General features: G+C 39.7%; 1 protein-coding gene across 1 annotated transcript; it reads left to right on the top strand.

Moving 5' to 3' along the window:
- Positions 1-2,666: 2,666 nt before the first annotated feature.
- On the top strand, positions 2,667-19,277 carry ALDH7A1 (aldehyde dehydrogenase 7 family member A1). The gene is made up of 18 exons (XM_082784395.1): positions 2,667-2,863; positions 2,969-3,022; positions 3,288-3,353; positions 5,030-5,110; positions 7,962-8,085; positions 8,674-8,806; positions 9,394-9,438; positions 10,450-10,527; positions 11,153-11,250; positions 12,255-12,296; positions 13,727-13,821; positions 14,736-14,820; positions 15,134-15,240; positions 15,985-16,101; positions 16,549-16,646; positions 16,811-16,884; positions 17,841-17,916; positions 18,771-19,277. Exons 1-18 carry the CDS (start codon positions 2,690-2,692, stop codon positions 18,823-18,825), a joined length of 1,602 nt encoding a protein of 533 aa, XP_082640521.1. The 5' UTR covers positions 2,667-2,689; the 3' UTR covers positions 18,826-19,277.
- The last annotated feature ends 3,988 nt before the right edge of the window (positions 19,278-23,265 follow it).

A 23,265-nucleotide genomic window follows, 5' to 3' on the forward strand; every position in this document is an offset into this window, starting at 1 on the left:
TACAACACATTCAAATCAAGAGGGCTTCAAATTGCATTAGCATGATCATGCTAGAAAATAGGCTTATTGTAGATAAGTAATTTTGTGCTGAAATTCACCTTAAAGATTTTAATATCAAGCTCAATATGATCATGCAGAGCAAGTAGAAAAAAATATATACTGTGATCAGAGAGAGCCTTTTTCTCTCTCATACAGCTCCCTGCTGCACAGTCTTTATATATCCTCTAAACACACCTATTATTCTTGCTCTGCAGGCACGGAACTGTAGCACATGGTGTGTCTATGCTGCATTTCAGTCATTGGCCTGAATTCACACTTCTATTGCACTTCTAGCTTTTAGAGGCATACCTGGATTTAGAAGTGGATTTCAGTATGACAGGAAAAAAAGCTTGGGACCTATGTTAAGCTTTCATGCAGGTCTAATCATATCTTCACTACATCAGATAGTTCAAAAACAATGTGGCTCATACTCCTAGCATTGTATATCTGTTCACTGACCAATATGATACAGACAAGTTAGCTCGGTATCCCTCCTAGAAGGACTTTGGCACCAGCTGTAACACTGACAGTTTGAACTGCTTGGACACCCTTTAGCAAAAAAGATGAACAGAGCCAAGAGAGGCACAGTGCCAGGGTTTCAATTTTCTTTCTGGCTTGACCAATAGCTACTTTACCAACAGCCATAGCTTGGAGAAACCACTTATGGTGACACAGAAAGCAGAGGAGCTAGAAACTGAAACCATGTTGCTTGAATATCTAGCCTCAGCTACCCAGGCTAGATATTTAAGTCCCTTTTTTATTTTTTCCTAGAATCCAATCCATGGCCTGGAGACATCTTGAAGCTAGGTTATTTTGAAATACCCCTTCAAGCACATGATATGCTAAAAAAAAAAAAAAAAAAAAAAAAAAAAAGTGAAAGTCTGCACAAGATTACAAAATGCTTTAGAAATTTCCACCTCTCAAAGACCTTAGTACAAAACCAGTCCCCAGTCCTCACTCAGCAAGAGCTGGTGGCTCCCTGGGGGCAGAGAGCCAAAGGCAACAGTGCAGCCAGCTGGATAGGGACTTATGACCCAAAGTCATGGTGAAGACCATATTGCAGGGGCAACACAGGTCTGAGGTCAAGCCAGCCTGCTGCTCAGGACCAAGCTAGCAGTGGACTGTCAGACCCACCATGACAGGCTGAGGTCAGAAGCCTCCAGGCCAGAGTCTATCTCATGAAGTCCATGGTGGGACCAGGACTCCTCCAATATAGCTCAGAGAGGAAGATACGAAAGGTTGAGCTCAAATAAATGCCTGCTCCCGTGGTCTGTATGTAGTAGTGAGGGCTGGAGGCCCCAGATGACGCTGGTTATCAAGGCCTATTAATGCCTTCAGGACCCAGACTGTCTTGAGGCAATGTGTTTACAATGTTGTTATTAAATACTAAAAGAAAGTTTGTGTCCTTGTGCTAGTCTCTCTCCAGTCTCTTTATTGTTGTCCCTCCAGGAGGCATTAATGCCAGACTTTGTGAGGGTCATCTGTGGGAAGTTTCAGTAGCAGAAGCAGAGTTTGTGGTTTCCACAAGGCTTCTTGCCAACTTCAAACACAAAGCTGGGGGCTTCTGTTCTGCTGGTGATTTATCGTGCTGGGTGAACAATATGCAAGGACAGTTATGTCCACAAAGGCCTCTCAATTAAATGAATCGGGTACTCTTTCAAAAGCCTGTTCTTCCCTGAGGCACATGAGGTGTTGCTGAAGATCCAGCTTCGCCAGGTGCTTCATGCTGTTCAGAGGGCTGGAACCCGTTTCATCTATGTATTTGATCTATAGTAAATTAACCTTCTGAGAGGAAGGTTTGCTCTATGACTAACAGCCATCAGGAGACAGAACAGCTCAAGGGATGCTTTACACCTCCGGGTCACTAGATCAAAACAAACTCACTCCAGGTCAGGTATGAGACTGAAACTTATCTGCCAGGTTTCGGTGGGCCATGTGAACAGAGTGGATGGTGTTGTTGCAGCTCCAGCAAGATATAGGCTCTGCAGGCAAGACAGTGAACAAACAGCTCCAGGGACTGATCTACTGTACCATCCGTAGGGTAGTTGCTGGAGGTCAAGTTTTTAAAAGCACGATGTCAAGGCAGCGGCAGAGAGCAGGCACGGCTGTTCTCTTGGCTGTGCTCCTTCTCTGGACAGATGTAAGATTTCATCCTCCTCCTGGAGGAGAGTTTTATCTTTCAGATGCACCGCTTTCCCTTTCAAGCGGCTTTGTTCAGGATTCTTTATATATCCCCTTCAGAGCTGAAGGGACGACTGCCTGTTTGCTACAAGTTTTATGGTATCCAAACCCACTTTCCGAGTGAAAATTTGACCGTGTACGCAGCGAAGACAACGGCATGTAGGGGTTTTGAACCGTGCCAGCCTGCTTTATAGCCATGCTTTGTTTACATCACCCAAATGTGATTTTCACTTGAAAACAAGGGAACCAAACACCTCCCTGAGGAGCCCCGGGGGCCGGGCTGGGCTCTCCGGCTCCCCGGGCGGGCCGTGGGCAGGCTGGGGGCCGGCAGAGGGAGCCGGGGGAGAGCCGAGAGGTGCCGGGGGGGAACCGGGAGGTGCCGGGGGGCGCCGCCGGTCCTCGCCAATCGCCGCCGGTAGCCGTGGGGGCGGCCCGGAGGCGGGGCGGGCCGGGGCCCATTGCGGCGGCGATGCTGGGGCTGCGCCACGCTGCCGCCTCCCTGCCGCTGCTGCTGCCGCTGCGGGCGGCGGCCGCCATGTCAACCCTGCTGGTGAGCCAGCCGCGCTACGCCTGGCTGCGGGAGCTGGGCCTGCAGGAGGAGAACCCGGGCGTCTACAATGGGCGCTGGGGAGGCAGCGGGCAGGTGAGGCGGGGGGAGGCGGTGGCGGTGGCGGTGGCGGTGGCGGTGGTGGTGGCGGTGGTGGTGCCGTGCCGGTGACCGCCCGCCCTGCGCTCCTTTCTGCTCTAGGTGGTGACGACCTACTGCCCGGCCAACAACGAGCCCATCGCCAGCGTCAGACAGGTAGGGCTGCCCCAAACACCGCCCCGGGGTCGGGGGCTGCCCTAAAGGCTCGCCCCCAGCCCTCCCTGCCCCCTGGCTCATCCTTCCTCTGCCGAGGGGCTGCTGGCCCCTCTGCGAAGCGTTGTCCACTAGAAATGTCCCGTGCTTGAGTTGGATGCTCAATCTTTTCTTTTTTTTTTTTTTTTATTTTTATTTTTTTTTTTGGGGGGGTGGGTGGGGAGCAAGTCACTAACTTTTTCTTTGATCTGCTTCTCTGCCTACGTAGGCGAGTTTGGAGGACTATGAAGAAACAGTAAAGAAGGCTAGAGAGGCATGGAAAGTCTGGGCTGATGTAAGTGAACAGAATTATCTTTTACGGTGTTTGTCTTTTAACGCGTGTCTCTGGCATTTAAAGGCCTATTTAAGTTGGCCTGTTGGTTGAGGGTGTAAAAACATGTTCACGTTCTATACGTTGCATTGAAGCAAAAGTTTGTAACGAGGACCAAGAAACAAAGCCAGACAACTTGCATTCATTACATTAAGGTACAAAGATGAGGACATTGACTTTGCACACTGTTTGCTTTGAAAAGCCTGGCATCTTTACGCAGGCTTGTGCCTGTAAGCCATCGCCAGCAGGTCTGCTGAAGTTCAGGAACCTTGTAAGCGAGCACGTTATTGCTCCGGGCATATTTTAACTTCATGTTGCAGCATGCTTTCTCCTGCGAGAGTTTCGCAGAATATTTGGCTATCTAACTCCTGCTGATAGTCTTGCTTTCAAGGAGTAAGGAAGTCTGATAGTTTTGACTGCACTTTTTTGACCACCAGTCAAATCTTGATATTTCACAAAAGAGCTATGTTATTCCAAAGCTTTAGTGTTATGTTGCTATATCAGATTAGAGCTAAGCTCTGTCTCCTTAGGAAGCTGTAGTTCTTAGTGTCTCAGTACAAGCTATTTCCAGGCATCATCCGTTCTCTTGCTGGCCATAAAAAGCTTGTTTTTACAGATACCTGGCATTTCTTTGATGTATTTTGTAAGGTATCATGCATTCTGTGTACTTGATCCAGCAAAGCAGGTTGCCTTATCTAAAGAGAATAAAGTTTAGGACAAACACAACAGCTTTCTTAGGATATGTTAAAACATGTTCTTTTGTTACAACTTCTGAATATGTTAGTGAGTGGATGCTAGCTCATGATGCGTTTGGAGATAATTTGAAAGCAGTCTACAATAAAAAAGAATCAACAGATCTAATGCTTTAAAATCTCTTCTCAAAGCTGTTTGGTTTTAGTGTGTGAATTTTGTTGGGCTTAATGAGCTTGTCCAAAAGATTTTGACTGTGAAGACATATGTTTGTATCATTTATGGATTCCTCACTTCTCTTCCCAGCTACCTGCTCTTTAGCAGTTTTTAATCCTGTAGATCTTGTATGTGTTTTATGAAAATGGCTTATTATTGACTCTAGCCATAGATTCTTATTTAACAAACTGGTACCACATCAAAAAATGTATTAATATTTGGTACGTAGGTTTAATTTTTCTAAGAATTGAGGCTTCTGTCTGTCTCAGCATCTGCTAACGAAATAAGTGTCAGTAGCCATTGTTAAATTGAAAAGAAAGTTTGAAAATATTTTAAGTACGCTGCAGAAGCTCAGAAACCTTTAAGAATTCTTTAAAAAATGCTTGTTTCCTGAACTCTGGATGATTTTTCTGGGGCCTTGTGAGTGGTGTAGCTGAACACAAGTATTAGAACTAAGAACTTGAAATCTGCCTTCTTCTGTAAGTATTCAGTGGAACTGAAATTTTGAACAGGCGTAAATATGTGCAGTGTTACTAGTTTCTGCAAGGTAGGAGTTTGTTGTAAAGCAGATAAAAATGAATGCATGATTAGGAGGAGAAGGGGGGGAAGAATTACAGCAACCAGTGATCTCTTGCTACAGGGGTAGCAAATGAGCATAATGTATGCAGCAGAAGTCAGAGATGTTCAATCTCAAATGCATTCTTATGTTTTCTTTTTTTTTTTTTTTTGACTAGATCCCTGCACCAAAACGTGGAGAAATAGTACGACAGATTGGCGATGCCCTGAGACAAAAAATCAAAGTTCTAGGAAGCTTGGTAAGGTGTTTTAAGGAGCAGCCTGACTTTAGAGGGGGGAAAAAAAAGGTCAAAACTGTTTTGCTCTTGTTTTAATGTACTACTCTGCAATACTAACCTTAGTAACCATTAAAGTGCTGTTGGTTCTGTTAACTTGCATAAAGAACTTTAAATTAAAAAAAAAAGTATTATAGCATTCTGACACCCTACACTGAAAATGGTATTTCTTGTTGGGCGAACCAAGTGTAATTTGTTCTGAGCCTGTAAACTGAAGAGAGTTACAACTGCTGCCATGCTGTTTTCCCACTTGCCTGCCAGATAGAGCACCATCGTATACTTAAGATATCCTGAAAAAGATCTTTCTCTAACACAGAGCTTTTAACCTTGAGCCCTTTTCTGGTGTTCTGCAGGGTTTTGAGAATTGACATGTGGAGGTATAAGGCTTCAGAAGGTGAGATGGTCTTAATGAGATCTTCTTGCAGTGCTGTGTAGGATGTAAAGGTTGAAGGACCATTCCTTTAAAACGCTCACTAGTAACTAGGGAAGAAAAGGGGACAAGTGGGGAGCTTGCCGCTTTCCTTTTACAAGGCTTGCCAGTATGTGCTGCTATTCAGAAACAGCTATCCTTGAATAACTCCATGTGTAGTCAAACCCATACTGTTAACCTACAAAACTTTGCTCTGCTAGTTCCCTAGATGCTGGCTCCCTGTGAGAGTTTCTGTGGTATAGAAGTACATTTGTATTCAGAAACGTTATAGCTTCCCAGTGTGTGGACCGACAGCAGTTTGTATGTTCCTTAGAGAAACCTTGTTGTGTGTTTGTAGTTTTCCCAAACAGATAATGAGCTCTTCCAGGATAGGGGCTGAATCTCAGGGTGAAAGCTGTGTAGTAGGTGTCCAGGTATTCAGACTTCTCTTGGCTGTAGATTTTGAAACTGGCATATGTAAAAGTGAGCAGTATGGCAACTCACCTTTACATGTTCAATTGAGACTTTAAAGCCTAGCCTCAGAATGTCCTTGCCAATTGTTCAGATGTATTTCTAATACTTCCACAGGCTCAACAATTTGTTTCTGATGCCTCTTGATAGCTGTCCACAGGGGTTTTTCCTTCTGCCTTGAGATGGCCAGGCATCCTGTTTGCTGAGTGTGGTGCTCAGATGCTAAATGATTTGTTCCCAACAAATAATGTGTTACATAAAACCTTTATATTCTGGTCTCTCCCTTCTCAAATGTCTTCCCTTTCTTTAGGATGAAGCAGAAATCAGATGTGCAGTTTTCCTGTGAGCAGAGTAGCTCACATAGGAACCATAGGCATCATAGCAATACCTAGAGATGTATTTAGTCAGCTTTATTTTAATCTCTGCATGGAGAATAAAATCTTATGGCAATCATTGAACCCGACTCCTCGCTTAACAGCTTTTTAAAAGTGCAATCCTCAGCCTAAAGTGGTAGGTGATACTTGCATAAAGTTACCTGTAGATATCATAGCATCACTGCAAAATTAAGTAGGAGTAAATGGGTAACTTTCCAGTTCCTAGGTCAGTAAATTTCCTTACTTATGGAGGAAAATATCTTAAAATATCAATTTACTCTCATCGGCAAACAGTATGTCTGCTGTGTATGCATACGTGCTTCTAACAGAATAGAAGGCTATAGCTTAGGACTGACTTCCGAAGAAAAGCAAAAAAAAAAAACTTGTTACTAAACACCTCACCTGGGTCACTAAAGGACTAAAAATGAGCAGTTGTTTTCATCAATGTTTGAAAATTGGAACTCTCAAACTCACTTTGGGATGTTATAAAATTAGTAGTTTTCTTAAGAAAAAATCTAAATTACTTATGTGGCCAAAAGGGCCAATGGGATCCTGGCGTGCATTAAAAGGAGCATGGCCAGCAGGTCAAGGGAGGTGATCCTCGCCCTCTACTCTGCCCCAGTCAGGCCTCACCTGGAGTACTGTGTCCAGTTCTGGGCTCCCCAGTACAAGAAAGACAGGGATCTCCTGGAAAGAGTCCAGCGGAGGGCCACAAAGATGATATGGGGCCTGGAGCATCTTCCCTATGAGGAAAGACTGAGAGACCTGGGTCTGTTCGGCCTGGAGAAGAGAAGACTGAGAGGGGATCTCCTCAATGCATATAAATATCTGAGGGGTGGGGGACAGAAGGATGTAGCCAACCTCTTCTCAGTGGTTTGTGGGGATAGGACAAGGGGCAGTGGTGCAGGTTAGAGCACAGGAAGTTCTGCACTGACATGCGAAAGAACTTCTTCACGGTGAGGGTGACAGAGAATTGGAACAGGCTGCCTAGGGAGGTTGTGGAGTCTCCTTCTCTGGAGACATTCAAGGACTGTCTGGACGCCTACCTGGGCAGCCTGCTCTGAGGAACCTGCTTTGGCAGGGGGGTTGGACCCGATGATCTTTCGAGGTCCCTTTCAACCCCTACAGTTCTGTGATTCTGTGATTTTCTTTTGCTGGAGCAGAGGAATCCTTCCTTTCCAATTTATTTCACACCTGATTTGAAAGTGTGTGCGAATGACCTGACAAAAATGTTCTTTGAGCCAAAGCTGTGAATCTCATTGTTGTTGGATACTTCTTTAAATATATTAATTACCTCTGCTGATTAATTTCCTATATTAATTTCCTTCTATTGTATGGGAATGTGACTCTTAATCTGGTTGTCTATTGTGGGTTTTTTTTTTTTTTCCTTTAAGCTGTGAATATTTTAGGAATAGGTGAATCTCTTCTAGTGAAAAAATCTGCATTGAATCTTACTTGGTGTACAGATAAACCTAATAATAGTAGGAGATAAAAAGTACTGGAAACGAGTATGAATTACAAAAAAAAAAAAAGAATTGTGTCTTGTTCTTAATGTTTTCAGGTCTCATTGGAAATGGGAAAGATTTATGTCGAGGGTGTTGGGGAAGTGCAGGAGTATGTTGATGTCTGTGATTACGCTGTTGGTTTGTCCCGAATGATTGGTGGACCTGTTTTGCCTTCAGAAAGTAAGTATGTGTGCAAATTTTTTTTTCTGTATTACTGAAGGGATGGGGTTGTAATATCCTAAATATATAGTGACATATCTCAACAAAAACGCTGTGCTGTGAGTTATTTATGGAGCATGTTGTCTAGGAACAGATGTGCTGTTAGGCAGTAACACCACTGCCAGAAGTGTCTGTCCTAGGACTTGTATCAAGTGAGGCAAGAGATTTCTCCTCTGCTCTCTGAAGCATTAGATTCTCTTTGCCATTTCAGTAGTGAAGGCGGTAGAGGAAAGTATGTAAAAAGTTTGTTGGTGTGCTTAGATCTGAGAGGCCTTTTGTTGGTTATTGATTAATAAGCAACCAGCATTCAGTTAACTGAAGAGTTAAAGTAGAAAAAGTTCACGCTGCCACGTTACTATTTTTTTAAAAGTCTAGTTAATCTTGTTCCAGTAGGCTGAACAATACAGCTTGCAATACAGCTCTCCAGAAGCTAACGCTCTGATGACCAGAGGAGTGCTGCAAAGTCCCTTGTTCACAGGGCTTTGTGATTTCCTTTTTGAAAAACATTCAGTGGTTGCAAATTGCGGTGTGTTGTGTCTTTGCCTCCAGGACCTGGCCATGCGCTTATAGAGCAGTGGAATCCTGTTGGCTTAGTCGGAATCATCACGGCCTTCAACTTCCCTGTCGCAGTTTATGGGTGGAACAGTGCAATTGCAATGATCTGTGGAAATGCTTGCCTCTGGTATGATGCAGCTCTCCTATGTGCTAACAGTATTTTAAAACTGCAGAGCTATTATCTCAGACATGTACTTGTTATCAAACATCACTTGTATCTGTGTGTTTGATTCCATTTATGTAGGCTTAATTTATTTGTATTCTTAATGTTCACTTGTAGTCAAAAAAAATTTTCTTTTATGGTAACCTCAGTAACCTCTTTATTAAATGTTGAGATCCAGACCTGCACAAGGCTCAGGCATATGGCAAGTTAGTGAAGAAACAAGGTTTAGGTCTTGCAGCACTGATATTAACAACAGAAGAAAAAACACTTTCACAATTGGTACAGTTCAAATTAAAAATTTAAATTATTGTATTGTCAGTTAAGTAATTGACTTTACTTTCTCTCTACACTCCAGCTTCATTGCCATTTAACTGCTTCATTTAAATGTCTGGCCTTGCTCTTGTTCATGCTGAGCTCAGTAGGAGCTCTGAATGCTCAACTGTGGACAGAAACACATGAATTGTCTTAACATATATCTGATAACCAGCCTAAGTTTGCTGTATTTGACATACCATGAAATTGCATATTTAATTATTTTTTTCCCCTTTTAGGAAAGGTGCTCCTACAACATCCCTCATCAGTGTTGCTGTTACAAAGTGAGTTCTGGTTTCTTTGCTTTCTGTCTTACATTTTAAACAACTTGTTTTCTGTCTGAGGTAGTGCTCAGTGGTGAGAAATGCTTTCTCTTGTTACATAAAATGTATACAGTATATATAGCATGTTACCTGTACCATTACCATCTTTTCTGGGACCAGTTCTGTGCTTCTCCTGAAAAAGGTCTAGCTCTGTGGCTTGCTTCCCTGTAAAAGATGAATTGCTCATGAAATTCACCTACCCATAATCACACACTCATGTTTTAGAATAATCTGTTTTTCTGGGAGTCTCAGCCCCACATCAGCACTATTTTTGTTTTTTGTTTGTTTTGGTTTTGGCAAATTCTTCTGTCTGTCTGTGAAGACGTATCTCCTGAAGATGTGTTCACACAGTCCTTATTATCTAAAACTAGTAACATCACAACATACCTTTCCAGGGTTCAAAACCCATTCCTGATACAGAGAACTCTGAAGCATAGTGTCATAGTGGTACATATTCTAGGTTTATTGCTACTTTGTTTTACTGTATTAGCATTTTAAATACTTACCTACTGCAAGCTAAAAATAAGATTTATTTTTATATTCTAAGTATAAAAGGTCCCCTTCAAAATAACTAGCTAGTATGTCTTGTAGCTTTAAAATGGGCCTCAAAACATGGCCACAAGCTACCTGTAAGTATTTTAAGTAACCTCATGAAGTTATATGTCTCTTTCTAACGGTCTTTCATGGCCAGAAAGACTACATATGGCCACTGATCTATGTTTCTCTATGCCAGTTGTGTGGATACATATGGGATATAATTTTGAGTCTTACTTCTGCCTGAGCAGTGATTATAACACCAAGGTCCTTGAATGGAGAAGTGTGCGTGTTTTTTGCAAACTTTTTAACTGCAAGACTTTTTTTTTTTTTAAACCTGATTCTTCTTCATTTGCATGGTCAGATAGTTTTAATGGCTCATTGCCTTTCATGTGCACCTGTCAGAAATCTCTGAAATTTTTGCATCTTTGATTCTAGGATAATTGCCAAAGTCTTGGAGGATAACAAAATACCTGGAGCAATCTGTTCTCTGGTCTGTGGTGGAGCAGACATTGGGTAGGTAACATTTCTTGTGTTTTGTGATTGTGGATAGAGGACAAATAATATTATTGAAAGGATTCCTGGTTTTAAAATTAATCCCATCTCCAGGAGTTGCCTGTACAGGCAAGTACAACATAAAATTCCACTAATCATATACTTTTTTTCACTTTCTTGCCTGTTAGTATTTCAGACCACTTGTAGAGGAGAATACTTCGCCATTTGCCATGCTCACGTAGGGACTGTGTACTTGCATATAAGTGCAAAATGAGTAAAAGTGTTCCATGTGATTATTGCAATGTGGAAATTCCTAATACAAATATATACTTGAGAGTTTCAGAAGGAGAAGTGAAAAAAATAAATATGGTAACCAGTAAAAATCATAGGTGTGCTTATCTTCTTAGGGAACACAACAATGGGAACTGATCTCACTGTGTAGCTTGGGCTGAATTGCAAAGTTAATACAGGTGATGAACTTACAGTTTGGCATGAAACAGGGGAGGGAAACAGTTGTTCCTCTTTTCTGAGTGAGAAGCTTTCCTGATGTCTGCTCAGTCACTTAATTATGTTTGGTGTATGTGAAAGGTGTGAGTGTCTTTTCCAGCTGTTTGCTCTTCTAATAAATGTATGTCTTGTTGTGCAGGACAGCAATGGCAAGAGATGAGAGAATGGACCTGTTGTCCTTCACTGGCAGCACAAAAGTGGGCAAACAAGTAGCGCTTATGGTTCAGGAGAGATTTGGTGAGTGTCAGGGCTGGGATCTTTTCTTCTTTTGTTTCCGTGGTTGCAAAAGGTAGGGCAATCCCATATTATTTTAAAATTACATCTTATTTCACTTACCTCCTTTGTTATCTTTTTTTCAGCTTGATGGGAGTAGGATGAGGAAACAGCTCAGAACTAACTATTACATTTTTCATTTAGTTCAGTCACAATATCAGGATTTTTTTTTCCCAAGATGTCCACAAATCCATGGTCCTGCAGTTAATTTGGAGGTTTCTGTAGCTGTATTGTATAGAGATTTACAAATGGACAGATGGGGCCTATGGTCTTTTGGCAACTCCTTTCATGGAAAAACACTCCTTTGCCTTCTACTACTTATAAATACGGGAGAAAAGTTAGGACCTTTGAGGTACCATATTTGTTTCAGATATTCACGGATGCATAGCTGTGAGTCCATGCACAGCTGCTGGATTCTAACTCTTTAGTTAGAAGTTTCATTGTGAACAAGACTTCCTTATTTTGCATATTTGAAGTTTGTTAGTGTCGAAAAATTCAGAACACCTTGCAAAGGTTCACCTAGAAGTAGATTCTGATTCTTTCTCTCAGATTTGAGATAAAACAGGTGCCATAGAAATACACAAGCCTGCTTAAGTGTTATTTTTTTAATTTATACATTTCAGTCTGAATAGTAACTCCTCCTCTTCTTCATCTGCCTCATACTATTTATCCTGCAGTTTGTTTTGCATTCTTCTTTTTCTTTTCCAGTGCTATTTTCACCTATTTTTTTTAAAAAAGCTTTTTTTTTCTGCTCTAGCTGTTCTCCAGGTATTTTTCTTCACATTATGTGATAGATGTAGTATTCAGTGTAATTTTCTATGTTAACTAGTGCAATTAGTTGACTACACTGTCTATACAGAAGAATACATGTAATGAAACCTAGCTTTAATTAGAGATGATTTTACTGAAATTTACTGAAATGTGCAATAAACACGTGCAATTGATATAATTCTGTGTGTTTTTATTAGGCCGGAGTCTGCTGGAACTGGGAGGAAACAACGCCATTATTGGTAATATGCAGCGTAGAAATTTAGTCCCATAGATGTTATTTGGAAGTTAGTATATAAATGTTCATAGCATTTTTATTTATTTATTTATTTTTACACTGGGGGGTTTAAAAAGTCCTTAGTGGAATGTGGTTGTATTTTTTTTTTCTCTTTCTGTCTTCGGTGTTCTTGAGGGGTAGTGCTTTAGGATGAAAATGAGAATTCAAATTCATATTATTACTTTTGATTTGAAAAATTGAATTGGCGAAGCAGTAGGCATCAGTAATGTGATGTGGACAATGCTGCTAATGAAATTTGAATCTACTCTGAACATGACACTTTTAGCATTTTAGAGTATAAGTACATCTACATATATATGTAGGCATACATGTATATATATGACACCTAAGATAGTATTTTACTTGAAAGTAAAGCATGTAGGTATTCATTTCAGTAGCCTGTTTTACAGGTTCATGTAGTTTAGGGCACGTTCTGATTCCCAGATAAGCATGATGCAAGTTCTGTAACACTGAGTGGTATGACAGAAAGAAAATATAAACCAACTAAATGCCTAAGCTGCTGTTCTAAGAAGACCGTGTTACAGCCTTCTTTTTCACCTTTGCTGTGAATTGAACAAATGTTGTTGCCTATCTAGAATATTGAGCACTTTTGAAAATCTGGTATGATCCATTTCTTTTTTCTTGCCTGTGCTGTTTGGCACAAAGTAGTGTAAACTTGTTTTGTCATAAGAGAAATGTTTCCTTTTTCATATAAAAGTCCTGCTTTTTCTGAAATTGACTTTGAATGATTACAAGAAAATTGCTTTCTTGGACTTATTTCCAGATTTAGTAATAGTTTTGGACACGGAGAATTCTGTGGGACTGGTTAAGCTGAATGATATATTGGGGGTCTTCTGAGGCTTATACATACAGGCTTTGATATAAGATTCTCATGTCTCTGGACACATGAATTTGTTCAGCTCATTTGTGTTTTACACTACTGTGAACCTGTGCCTTACAGCTACCTTTTTTTTTAATGCTATCAAGATATCCTTTACCATTGTTTCTCTATGCAACTAGACTTCTACTCATGGAGGGAAGGTGAAGAAGTGGCAAGAAATTGCTTGTAATTTTTTGGATTAAAATGAAGCTGAGATACTTTGCAAATTTTATCATGATAGGCTCTTTAGTTCAAATTCTCAGGTTCAAAGCTATGTTTATGTCCAGTTGCAGGTGTCTAATTCCAGGTACAATGGGAGTTTTGAGGTGTTTCTGTGTATCTTAGTGTACTATGCTAGTGCTGCCATTCCTAATGCTTCTTGAGCAACACATCAGAGTTTATTATATTCTTTCTAGTGTTTTTGGTTTTGTAAGTTTAGAGAACCTTCAGCACATAAACATCAGTTTTCATCTTGTCTGTTTTTTTAAGTAACATTGCGATGTTTAACTTTTAAGTGTTTGAAGACGCAGATCTGAACCTAGTCATCCCATCTGCTCTATTTGCTGCTGTGGGAACGGCAGGTCAGAGGTGCACAACTGCCAGAAGACTGGTAAGTAACAGTGTATGAACTTGTTTGGGTAGCTCTGACTTTAAAATTAATTCCGAATTTGTTCAGAAAATGCTTATCAATTACTAATATTGTGGAGAACAACAAACAGTATTTGTTAGACGTTTTTATTCTGACTAAAATCAATATGATAGGAAAATATGACAGCAGTTTTTCTGGCAGATGAATTATAGTTTGTCACTATAATTCTAATTCCAGAGAGGTTTTTTTTGAATTTGTTTCTCACATGGCCCTAAAACTTTCAAATTAAAACTCATCATAATTCCTGTATTTCTCTTCTGTTGCATTGCAAGAACTCATTCCTGTGTGCCTGCTTCAAATTATGGTTTGTGGAGTTTAAATTTCAGCAGTGCAAGGGTGCATGTGTTGCTTGCATGTTTTTTCCTTCTTTGTTTTTTTTTTTACCAATCACTGAGCAAATTTAAATGTATCACATGTGTTTGTGTATTTTTTTTCCAGAATTGGGTTGATTGGGTAAATTTTTGTAAAGAAAGATGTGGTTTAACTTTGTGCAGATAGGAGGGGTGGTAATTCCTCAAATTACAGCAATAAAAATCACTTGAGTATTCGTACCAAAATGCTTAGCTTAAGAGTTTACAAAATGTGTGGGTATCATTGATCTGTAATGCAGTTAAATTAAAATGTATTTTTTTCTTTGATTCTTTTAAATCTTCATGATTTGCTTTCATGGTGGTGCTAGCTATATTTATATATCAGGCTTTGCTCTTGTGTTTATTTTCACATATGGTATTTGCTGAATATGAGTAATAATACTCATATTATTACTTTCTTTACTTTACTTTACTTTACTTTACTGCACTTTCTTCATCAGTACATCAGGCTTAGTGGCACAGGCTTCATTGTCTTACAGCCTTCTTACCATGTTTTGTTTTTAGTTCCTCCATGAAAGCATCCATGATGTGGTGGTGGAAAAGCTTGCAAAAGCTTATGCCCAGGTCCGCATTGGTGATCCATGGGATTGTAAGTAGCTCTTTCCAACTCATGGCCTTAGGAGACATGTTTCTGTTTGCATCTTTTTGTTTAAGTTCCAAAATGATTATAGGTCAAAGATACCTAATTTTAGCAGTTTACTGGGGAATGGTTATAGCTAGTTTAATTCAGAATACGAACCCTGAAAGGGAGATGGAGAATCCAGCTACTACTGTTACTGTTCATCTTGGACAGGTTAAATAGTTACTCTCAAAATGCTATGATAAAGAATGTTATAAAAAGTTGTCCTGAAAGAATTTTTTTGTGTGTGTGTGTGTTTTGTTTTTTTCTTTGTTTGTTTTAGCTGACACTCTGTATGGGCCTCTTCATACCAAAGAAGCAGTGAAAATGTTTCTTGATGCAGTAGAACAAGCAAAACAACAAGGTGGCTCTGTGGTCTGTGGTGGAAAGGTGACTTACTTTTATTCTCCCTGCTGCAGTTAGTCTTCTAGGAAAGAAATACAGCAACATGGTAGCTTAGGCCAAGATTGCATTTTGGTTTGTCATGTCATCCATTACAGGATGTTATGTTAATCAGTCAAAGAATGTCGGAATTGCAATCCTGTGCTTAGGGTAAAGATAGCTCTACTTACTCTACTCCAAGAAATGGCAATGAGCCTTTGTCCATTCAGTCACGTGATGAAAATACAAATGACAATGTAAATAGTGCCTAACAAACACATAACAAAGAAAAAATACTGTTCTGTGACTGGATTCACAATGTCAAACTTCAAGAAACATTAGAGATTCAAAAAGTCACTTGCTCATCTTCATCGTATGTGATGTTTAACTCTCCCGGACATAAGGATCTGATAATTCTTGTTTTTACAGGCATCTTTATTCCTAGTGCCTTTAAAATTCTAATCAGCTTACAAGTAGGAGAAAGGAACTTGTTTTTTGTTTTTTTTTTAACAGCTGGTAGACTTTGAGATTTGGTTACCTGTTTAGTAGACTAAGTAATACCTCTATATATTAAACTTGTAAGCAAGAGTAAAATTCAGGTTATCTGCTCAGATGGTCTGACCTCCGATGTCTGATTGATAGGTACAGCTGTAGTAACCAAAATATTAATGATTCCCTTCCTTCAATGGTACTAAGCAGGATACTGGTTTGGCTGAAGTTAGTCAGTTGTTTCTTCTTTTATATATTTTGAAGGTTATAAATCGTCCTGGAAACTACGTTGAACCAACCATTGTGACTGGCCTTCCACATAATGCACCCATTGTGCACACTGAGACATTTGCTCCCATACTGTATGTGCTGAAATTTAAGGTAAAATAGCAATGTGAAAATAGTCTGGTGTCAGGGATCAGGGATTTCAGGAGAGCAATTTCTGATGTGTGTCATGTTCATGCAATTGTCCTGACAGTTCAAAAAGCACTAACCATAGGTGTGTACTGTGGGACATGAACTGTAATAGCTTACCTCACTGTGTAGCTATATTTATATATTTTCTGTGAAGAACACTGCTGTTAAGATGAGAGTCTGTACAGGAATAGATCTTTGTTGCTCATGTCTGCCTGCTCTAGAGTAGGTTATGTTTTTCAGTGCAGTCAGGGGGAATATTCTATCTCTGACTTGCTGCATGTGTATGTGCCGAGTGGTACTTAGTGTATTTGTATTCTGGTTGTAACATATTGGAGTTTTCCTGACAGAGCTTCTTTTTAACTGCTTTGCTTTGAGAAGGTGTGGTTTAGCTATTGACATGCTTCTGTACAGGAGGAAGAGGAGGTTTTTGCCTGGAATAATGAAGTAAAACAAGGTCTTTCCAGCAGTATCTTTACCAAGGATTTGGGAAGGATTTTCCGATGGCTTGGGTATGATTAAAATTACTTTTCTACATTCTTGAAATATAAGATTGTTGTATTTTGTGTCTTCTTTTGTCTGTACATACTGCTAGTTGAACACTTTACGGCCCTCATTTTAGGGAAGGAGCCTTTCCTGATCCTCAGCAGTAATTGTGTCCTATCTCTTTTCGTAGGCCAAAGGGATCTGACTGTGGCATTGTGAATGTCAATATCCCAACCAGTGGGGCAGAGATTGGTGGTGCTTTTGGTATGTTACTTGCACTGTATGCTTTCTTTTTTCCTTTAAACAATGAAATTCACTGGTACCATTTCTACAGAGTTGCTATTATTCTTAAGGTTTCTTTTTTTTAATGCTGAGTGGATTTTTTAACTAATGACTGTATTAGCTTTTCATGCAAAGAAAAGCTTCAGGTGGAAGTCAAAGCATTGTTACTGTAAAGTTAGTGTAGCTTAGATCTCATCTTATTTATTTTTCAAGACTTTAATCGGTCCATTTAAATTACTAAATCTGAAGAAATGAATGAAGTTAATTTCAAATCACACTGCTGTAGCAGAAAACAGAAAAATGACTGGAGGTAGTTGGGTTTCATCTTTTAAAAATATATGGAATACTTAAAAATCAAAGACTGGTATCATTTTGGTTCCTCCATTAAGGTAATGTAACTCAGAATTATGTTTTGAACTTGTTTAGAGATATGTCTGAGTGGAAAACTGTTTAAAATGGAGTTTTAATTAAAGCAGTCTTGAACATACTTGTTATATATGCTTGTGTATGTTTACAAAAAAGTACAGCATAGAGTACTGTTGCAAGAGTCTCGCAAGATTTTTGCCTTTCTTTTTTATATACAAAAGAAAATGGGATAGGAAAGAAGAAATATTAATCTGATCATTTAAACAGTATAAGAACCAACACATTCTTGTACAGTTGTCTCACATTAAAATATGTTTAAAACAGCATTCTCTGGTGCCAGTGTGGTGAGACTTTCAACTTTGGACAGATGGTTTTTAGATTGAGAACAGGGAGAGAACAAGCTATGTGAGCTGTACTTAGCGGTATTCTGGTAATTTATTTCAGGTTTAGAACAAGGAAGAGGGAATAGTTTACCCCATGAGTTTTTACAAATGTCTCACCTCCTGAAGTTAGTCCATATTTCCATGCTCCAGAAAATTTTCATGTTTTCATTTATAACCTTTCTCCTACAGGTGGTGAAAAGCACACTGGTGGGGGAAGAGAATCTGGAAGCGATTCATGGAAACTTTATATGAGACGGTCAACTTGGTAAGGCAGACATTTTTAATTGCATTTAAGTGTAAATTACAGATAGATTTGCTAAAGTCCAAAATATATAAATCTGTGACTACGGGAGGTTATCTACACTAAGTGTGAGATAAACATGTAAAAGTGTAGTTTTTCTTTTTCATCATGTAAGAATTTACAACTGTGTTCCTAATAGAAGATGATTTCTTTAAAGACCTATCTTTACTCACCATTCCTCAAAGGGAAAACCTCTTTCTACAGAATAGGGCAATTTGTAAAAGCTGGAAAAAGAGTTTATTCTTTAAACATGGTTTATTTATTTAATAATTTGTTTATTTTTTGATTCCCCTCTTGCCTAATCTTAAACCAAGCTAGAAATTAGATTACTGGAAACTTTCAGGAAATACGTGAAGTGGCACCCACAGAGAGGGGGCCATTATTGCCAATGGGATGATAATTTGTTGAAGTGTTGGGTGTCTTTCCATGAGTCTGATGATGGTTGGCCTCTAGCAGTTATCTTTCCCATTCCCTCCCTGGCATTTTCCTTTGCTAACTTGGTTACTGTGTGAAGACATATGAATGTGAGAAATCACACGTTGATTTCCTATATGGATGTTCTGTTGTTAAGAGATGAAATAAGGGATTATACTTCGATCTACCAAGGAAGAGAGCACAGGGAATGTGGTCTTTCCCTTTATGTGGATACTGTTCTAGAAACTGAACTAAAGACAGCTGATGACTTTGAACAGACAAACCATTCCCAGAAGTCTTTCATATCTATTTAACAGCAGTCAGAAGCAATGTACTTGGGAAGTGGGCTGCATAATCTGTCTCAGTGATCGAGCTTCATCTCTAAATACTTGTTTCTCTTCCAGTACAATCAACTACAGCAAGGATTTACCTTTGGCTCAAGGAATCAAGTTTCAATAACAACGTTATGAATGGTCATGCCATGAACGCCTAACATTTCAGAACCATGCACCTTCTAAGCCCCATGGCGAAGAAAATTAATTGCCTAAAACTTGGCTGCATCAATGATGATTCTGTCAAAAATCAGATACTCTAAAATTGCTTAACTTTTAATGTATGAAATTACTACTTCTGTCTTCAACTGAGAAATCTGCGGTCTTTGGGAAGAAGGGAAGGTGGCCAAAATTAGCAAACTTGGATTGAGGTGGGCTGGATAGTCTTCTGTTGCCTTATCATTGTACTTCAATATCATCATTGTCTGTATCTCTTGCCTCCTTACAATTTGCTAATTATTTCCATCCAGTGGGTCTATACTTCAAACTACATGTTGAATTTCCTACGGTTACCTGGTGCTATGGGAGCTGGGCAGTGCAGCGCTATTTTTCAATGCATAAATAAACGTACCTTTTGTGAAATTCCTTAGGCTTCTAGTTTTTTTTGCTCACTGTTTTGAAGCAGAAACTTTGAGCAGTCCATCCATTTCCTCTCACTGAGCTGACAGCTGGGAGGAACGTAGTTCAGCTAAATGAGCCACTTTAGTTTTCTGCATCTTTTTTGGAAAGGACACTTTTGCCCCATGTGTTGGGAAATAATGGGAAAGATCAAGGGTTATTGCAGGCTTGTGTAACCATCTCTTAGGCTAGAAGGTTTGAGAGCTGATTGAGGTTGCCATGGCCCTTTTCACATTCTTCAATCAAATGAGCTGAAGAACCAGATGTGCAGCCAGGAGGGAATACTTTTCTAGCAGGCATTTGCTGTGGAAAGGCAAGTTGTTTGTGTGCAATTTCAAATTAGGTGGCATTTTCTCATGGAGACTGAAGACTACAGACACTGGGAGGTCATTTGGGAGTCTAGCTCAGAATGCAAGGCCAGAAAAGGCACAGTGCTCTTATGCTGATTTTTTTCCACTGAGTAACTTCAGAGGTTTTTTATGCATTACTTTTGGTAAAAAATTATTTTCCACTAGGTTTTACATACATACCATGCTTCCACAATCTCTGAACGTGGCAGAACCGTTCATTTTGAGCTCCGATTATAGGACACAGATGTAGCTTTATATTTATCTTGATTCTAAGATTTGACATATAGCAATGTTGTCCAAACAGTGTTAGAGACCCAGCATAGTGCAACACCAGCTGTTCTTTCATCATAATTTCTAGTTTTAAAACAAATAGTGTTTTAAATTTGCATCTGTATTATGGAAAATGTTTCGAGTGGCACTTCCTAAAGAGCAAACAGTAGGCAGTTAAAGTTTTTTCATACTGGAGATCATGAGTCTCTCACATTCAGGTGAACTCTCCTGAAGTTCTTTGTGCTTGGCCATTTAACTAGGGAACAGATTTCTTGAAAGAAATTTGCATGTAGAAAGATATTTGCACATAGAAGGAACTGAAATTCCTAAAGCAGACATATAAATCATTAGCAGATAGACCACAAAAAAACAATCTAATTTCCGTTTTTTTTTTCTTTTTCCTGAAAATAGCACCAGTTATAGAAGTTCCGTTCTTTAACACCATTCTGTGTCATGGAATGTCTTTATGAAATTGTCTTAACAATGAAAAATAAGCAAAACTTTTCTTTTTCCTATTCATACTGCTTATTAATCGTTTTTGGGTAACCTTATTATGTCACATCTGTTTGTTTTTTTTTAGAACATAAAAGGCCTCCTTACTTTTTTGGAGAAAATGATTTCACAAATCCAGTGGTTTCTGTGTGCAGGAATAACGTTAGCTGTGCAATCTGGCTTTAAATACATGAAATCAAGCCATGGTGGAATAGAACAAAAATGGATGGTGACAAGTATGAATGGAAAAAAAATACAGGAATGTCATTGTGAGGGTGACTGAGCTTTACAGCAAATCTGCTAAGTTATTTTTGAAGTTTATTTTGAAATTTTGATGTATAACAATCCCTTCTTCAATACAAACTTGAGTAGTCTTGTAGAAGACTCTCAGCTTCAAATACTTTTGTAACTACCTCTGTGAATAGGCACATCAGATGCACTTTGATTACAATTTGATCCTGACTTTTGCTGAATGTATAAAATACTGTTGCAAAGATGATGTTAGGTGCATTGTCATTTGACTTCTAGTATGGCATTGCAAGTGATAATCACATTTCATCTGTTTTCCAGACAACTCTGGATTTTTTAAATGATATTTCCAATCTTGCTTCTCTCCACCCCTTTATTTAGTCACTTATTCTTGAAGAATGTTACCTGAATTGACTAGCTGTCTTCCAGTGAGGGAGGTCTAGGGAAACTGCCCTAAAGAGAGGATCCAGTTGCAGAGAGTAATAGGTTTGGGAAGGGATTTAGATGCTTATGAACAGTCATGATTATGACGAAGTAATAAAGTCAAGTAAGCTTACAGATAACGTAAACACCCTGTTACTGAACTTTTGCTTTAGTTAGGAAAGTCCATTCAGGAGATTTTAAGCTGCATTATCTGTCATTGGCTTATCTCACTGAAGAAAAACATTTTGAGTGTTCATAAATACATCTTGGAGCTTCTAGTATATGCAGCATGGTGGAACTTGCAGTTACAATACAAACTCTACTAGCAGCTTCCACCGTTGCATAAACTTAATTACCTCTGACTGTGTAACACCAGTGAATAACAAGTGTTAAATGACACATGATCAATAATTCATTTATCAGCACAGTATTGCTTACTGTGAAATGACCTTGACGGGAACAGTCTCGCAAGTAACTTACTTTCTTTTGGACATGTTAATTTTAGCCAAAGTAAAATGCTAATTCTGCTGTTTTAATTTTTACTTATAAACAAACACAGCAGTTAATTTTTTAATGAATGGTGAAAAATCAAAACTGCAGGCTGTGAACTGCTGCTACTCTTCCATTTTACTGCATCTTATCACAGTTTCTAATAGCACAGAAAATAGCAGGCTATTGTTACTGGAGCTGTTTTCAGGAGCCAGGTAATACGACTTGCCAATAGCAGGATTCAACTTGGATTTTTGCAAATAGCAGCCCTGCAGTGCTATTATTAAAACCATTGGAAAAGTGTTCATTGTTGTCTTTCAGTATTTTCGGTTTTCTGCTGGACAAGGAAATCTTCCATCCAGGGCGGACAGGTAGTGGAGCAGTGTTTGTTTTATTATGCAGGACCCTGGATCCCTGTTTCACTCAGCAACATCTGCTAGTAATGAAAAACAAAATGAATTAGTGCAATTATTTCAGAGGTCTCTTGGCACAAAATGGATGACACAAGCTTAAACCTGCAGAAACCCTAACAACAGAATTGCATTACTCATATTCTCAATGGTCACTTTTATTCCTCTTGCCAAGGAAAATCAAAGTGAACTTTAGGTATGAGGCAGTAGAAAGAAACACATTACTCCAGCATCCCTTGAGGATGGTTATAAACTGACTTCCCCCGCAGGGCTAGTGCAGCATTGCAGAACTATTCTCCAAACCTTACTCCATGTAACTCACACTTTGCTGTCTCTTTATGGCAACATCCCTGTCATGTGCACCAAACGTCTGACCCAAGAATTCCCCTGCTAAATCCAGGGAAGAACCGAGGCCACTGTTTTGGATAGCCCTAATAGCCCCAGTTGCCTAAACTGGTTTCGATGCCACCTCTTCTCTGTGCTAGGGATCTTTCCTCTTGTGTTAGCACCGCCAAGCCCAATTGCATCTGGGGTCCTGTGTCCAGTTTGGTCTCCCCAGAGCAGGACAGCCATTGACTCCATGGAACAGGATGCAACAGAGATGGGCCATCTACTGTAATATACATCTGAAATGGAGAGAGAGGCTTTTGTTCACCCTGGAGACTAGAAGGGAAAGGAGAGCTCTTGTGGATATCCTCAGGTCCTTTGGGGTGGGGGAACAGGAAGGATGAATCCAGGCTCTTCGGAGGTACACAGAAACAGCACCAACTAGAGACCAAAGGAGTCCCTTCTTTCCTAGGCCTAGGAAGAGAGACCCCTCGGGGTCCTCATCTTGGATACGTCTATTAGGTATTCTTTGTAAAACTTGGCTCCACAGATTTACTCTGATTTCAGAAGTTAGGAAGAGACTCTTAATGTGTTCTATCCAAACCAGTTGGCAGCCAGTCACCCTTGGTCTTCCCCAGAAGAGCTCTGTCTTGAGTCCAGTTTTGTTTAAAGTTTTTATCAATGATTTGAATGAGGGGACCAAGTTCACTCTGTGAGTTTCCAGATGTTGCCAAATGAGGCAGGAATGTCAGTCTGCTTGAGGATAGGAAAGCCTTGCAGAGGAATCTGGATGGGCTAGCTCAATAAGCTGAGTCCAATCACATGGCATTCAACAAGGGTAAGTGCCAGGTCCTGGACCTGGGTCTTAACAACCCCATGTAGCTGTATATGCCTGGGCAAGAGTGGCTGGAAAGCTGCCCAGCAGAAAAGAACCTGGGG

The sequence above is a fragment of the Aythya marila genome (genome assembly GCF_965140915.1).
Source record: "Aythya marila genome assembly, chromosome: Z".
Taxonomy (NCBI): domain Eukaryota; kingdom Metazoa; phylum Chordata; class Aves; order Anseriformes; family Anatidae; genus Aythya; species Aythya marila.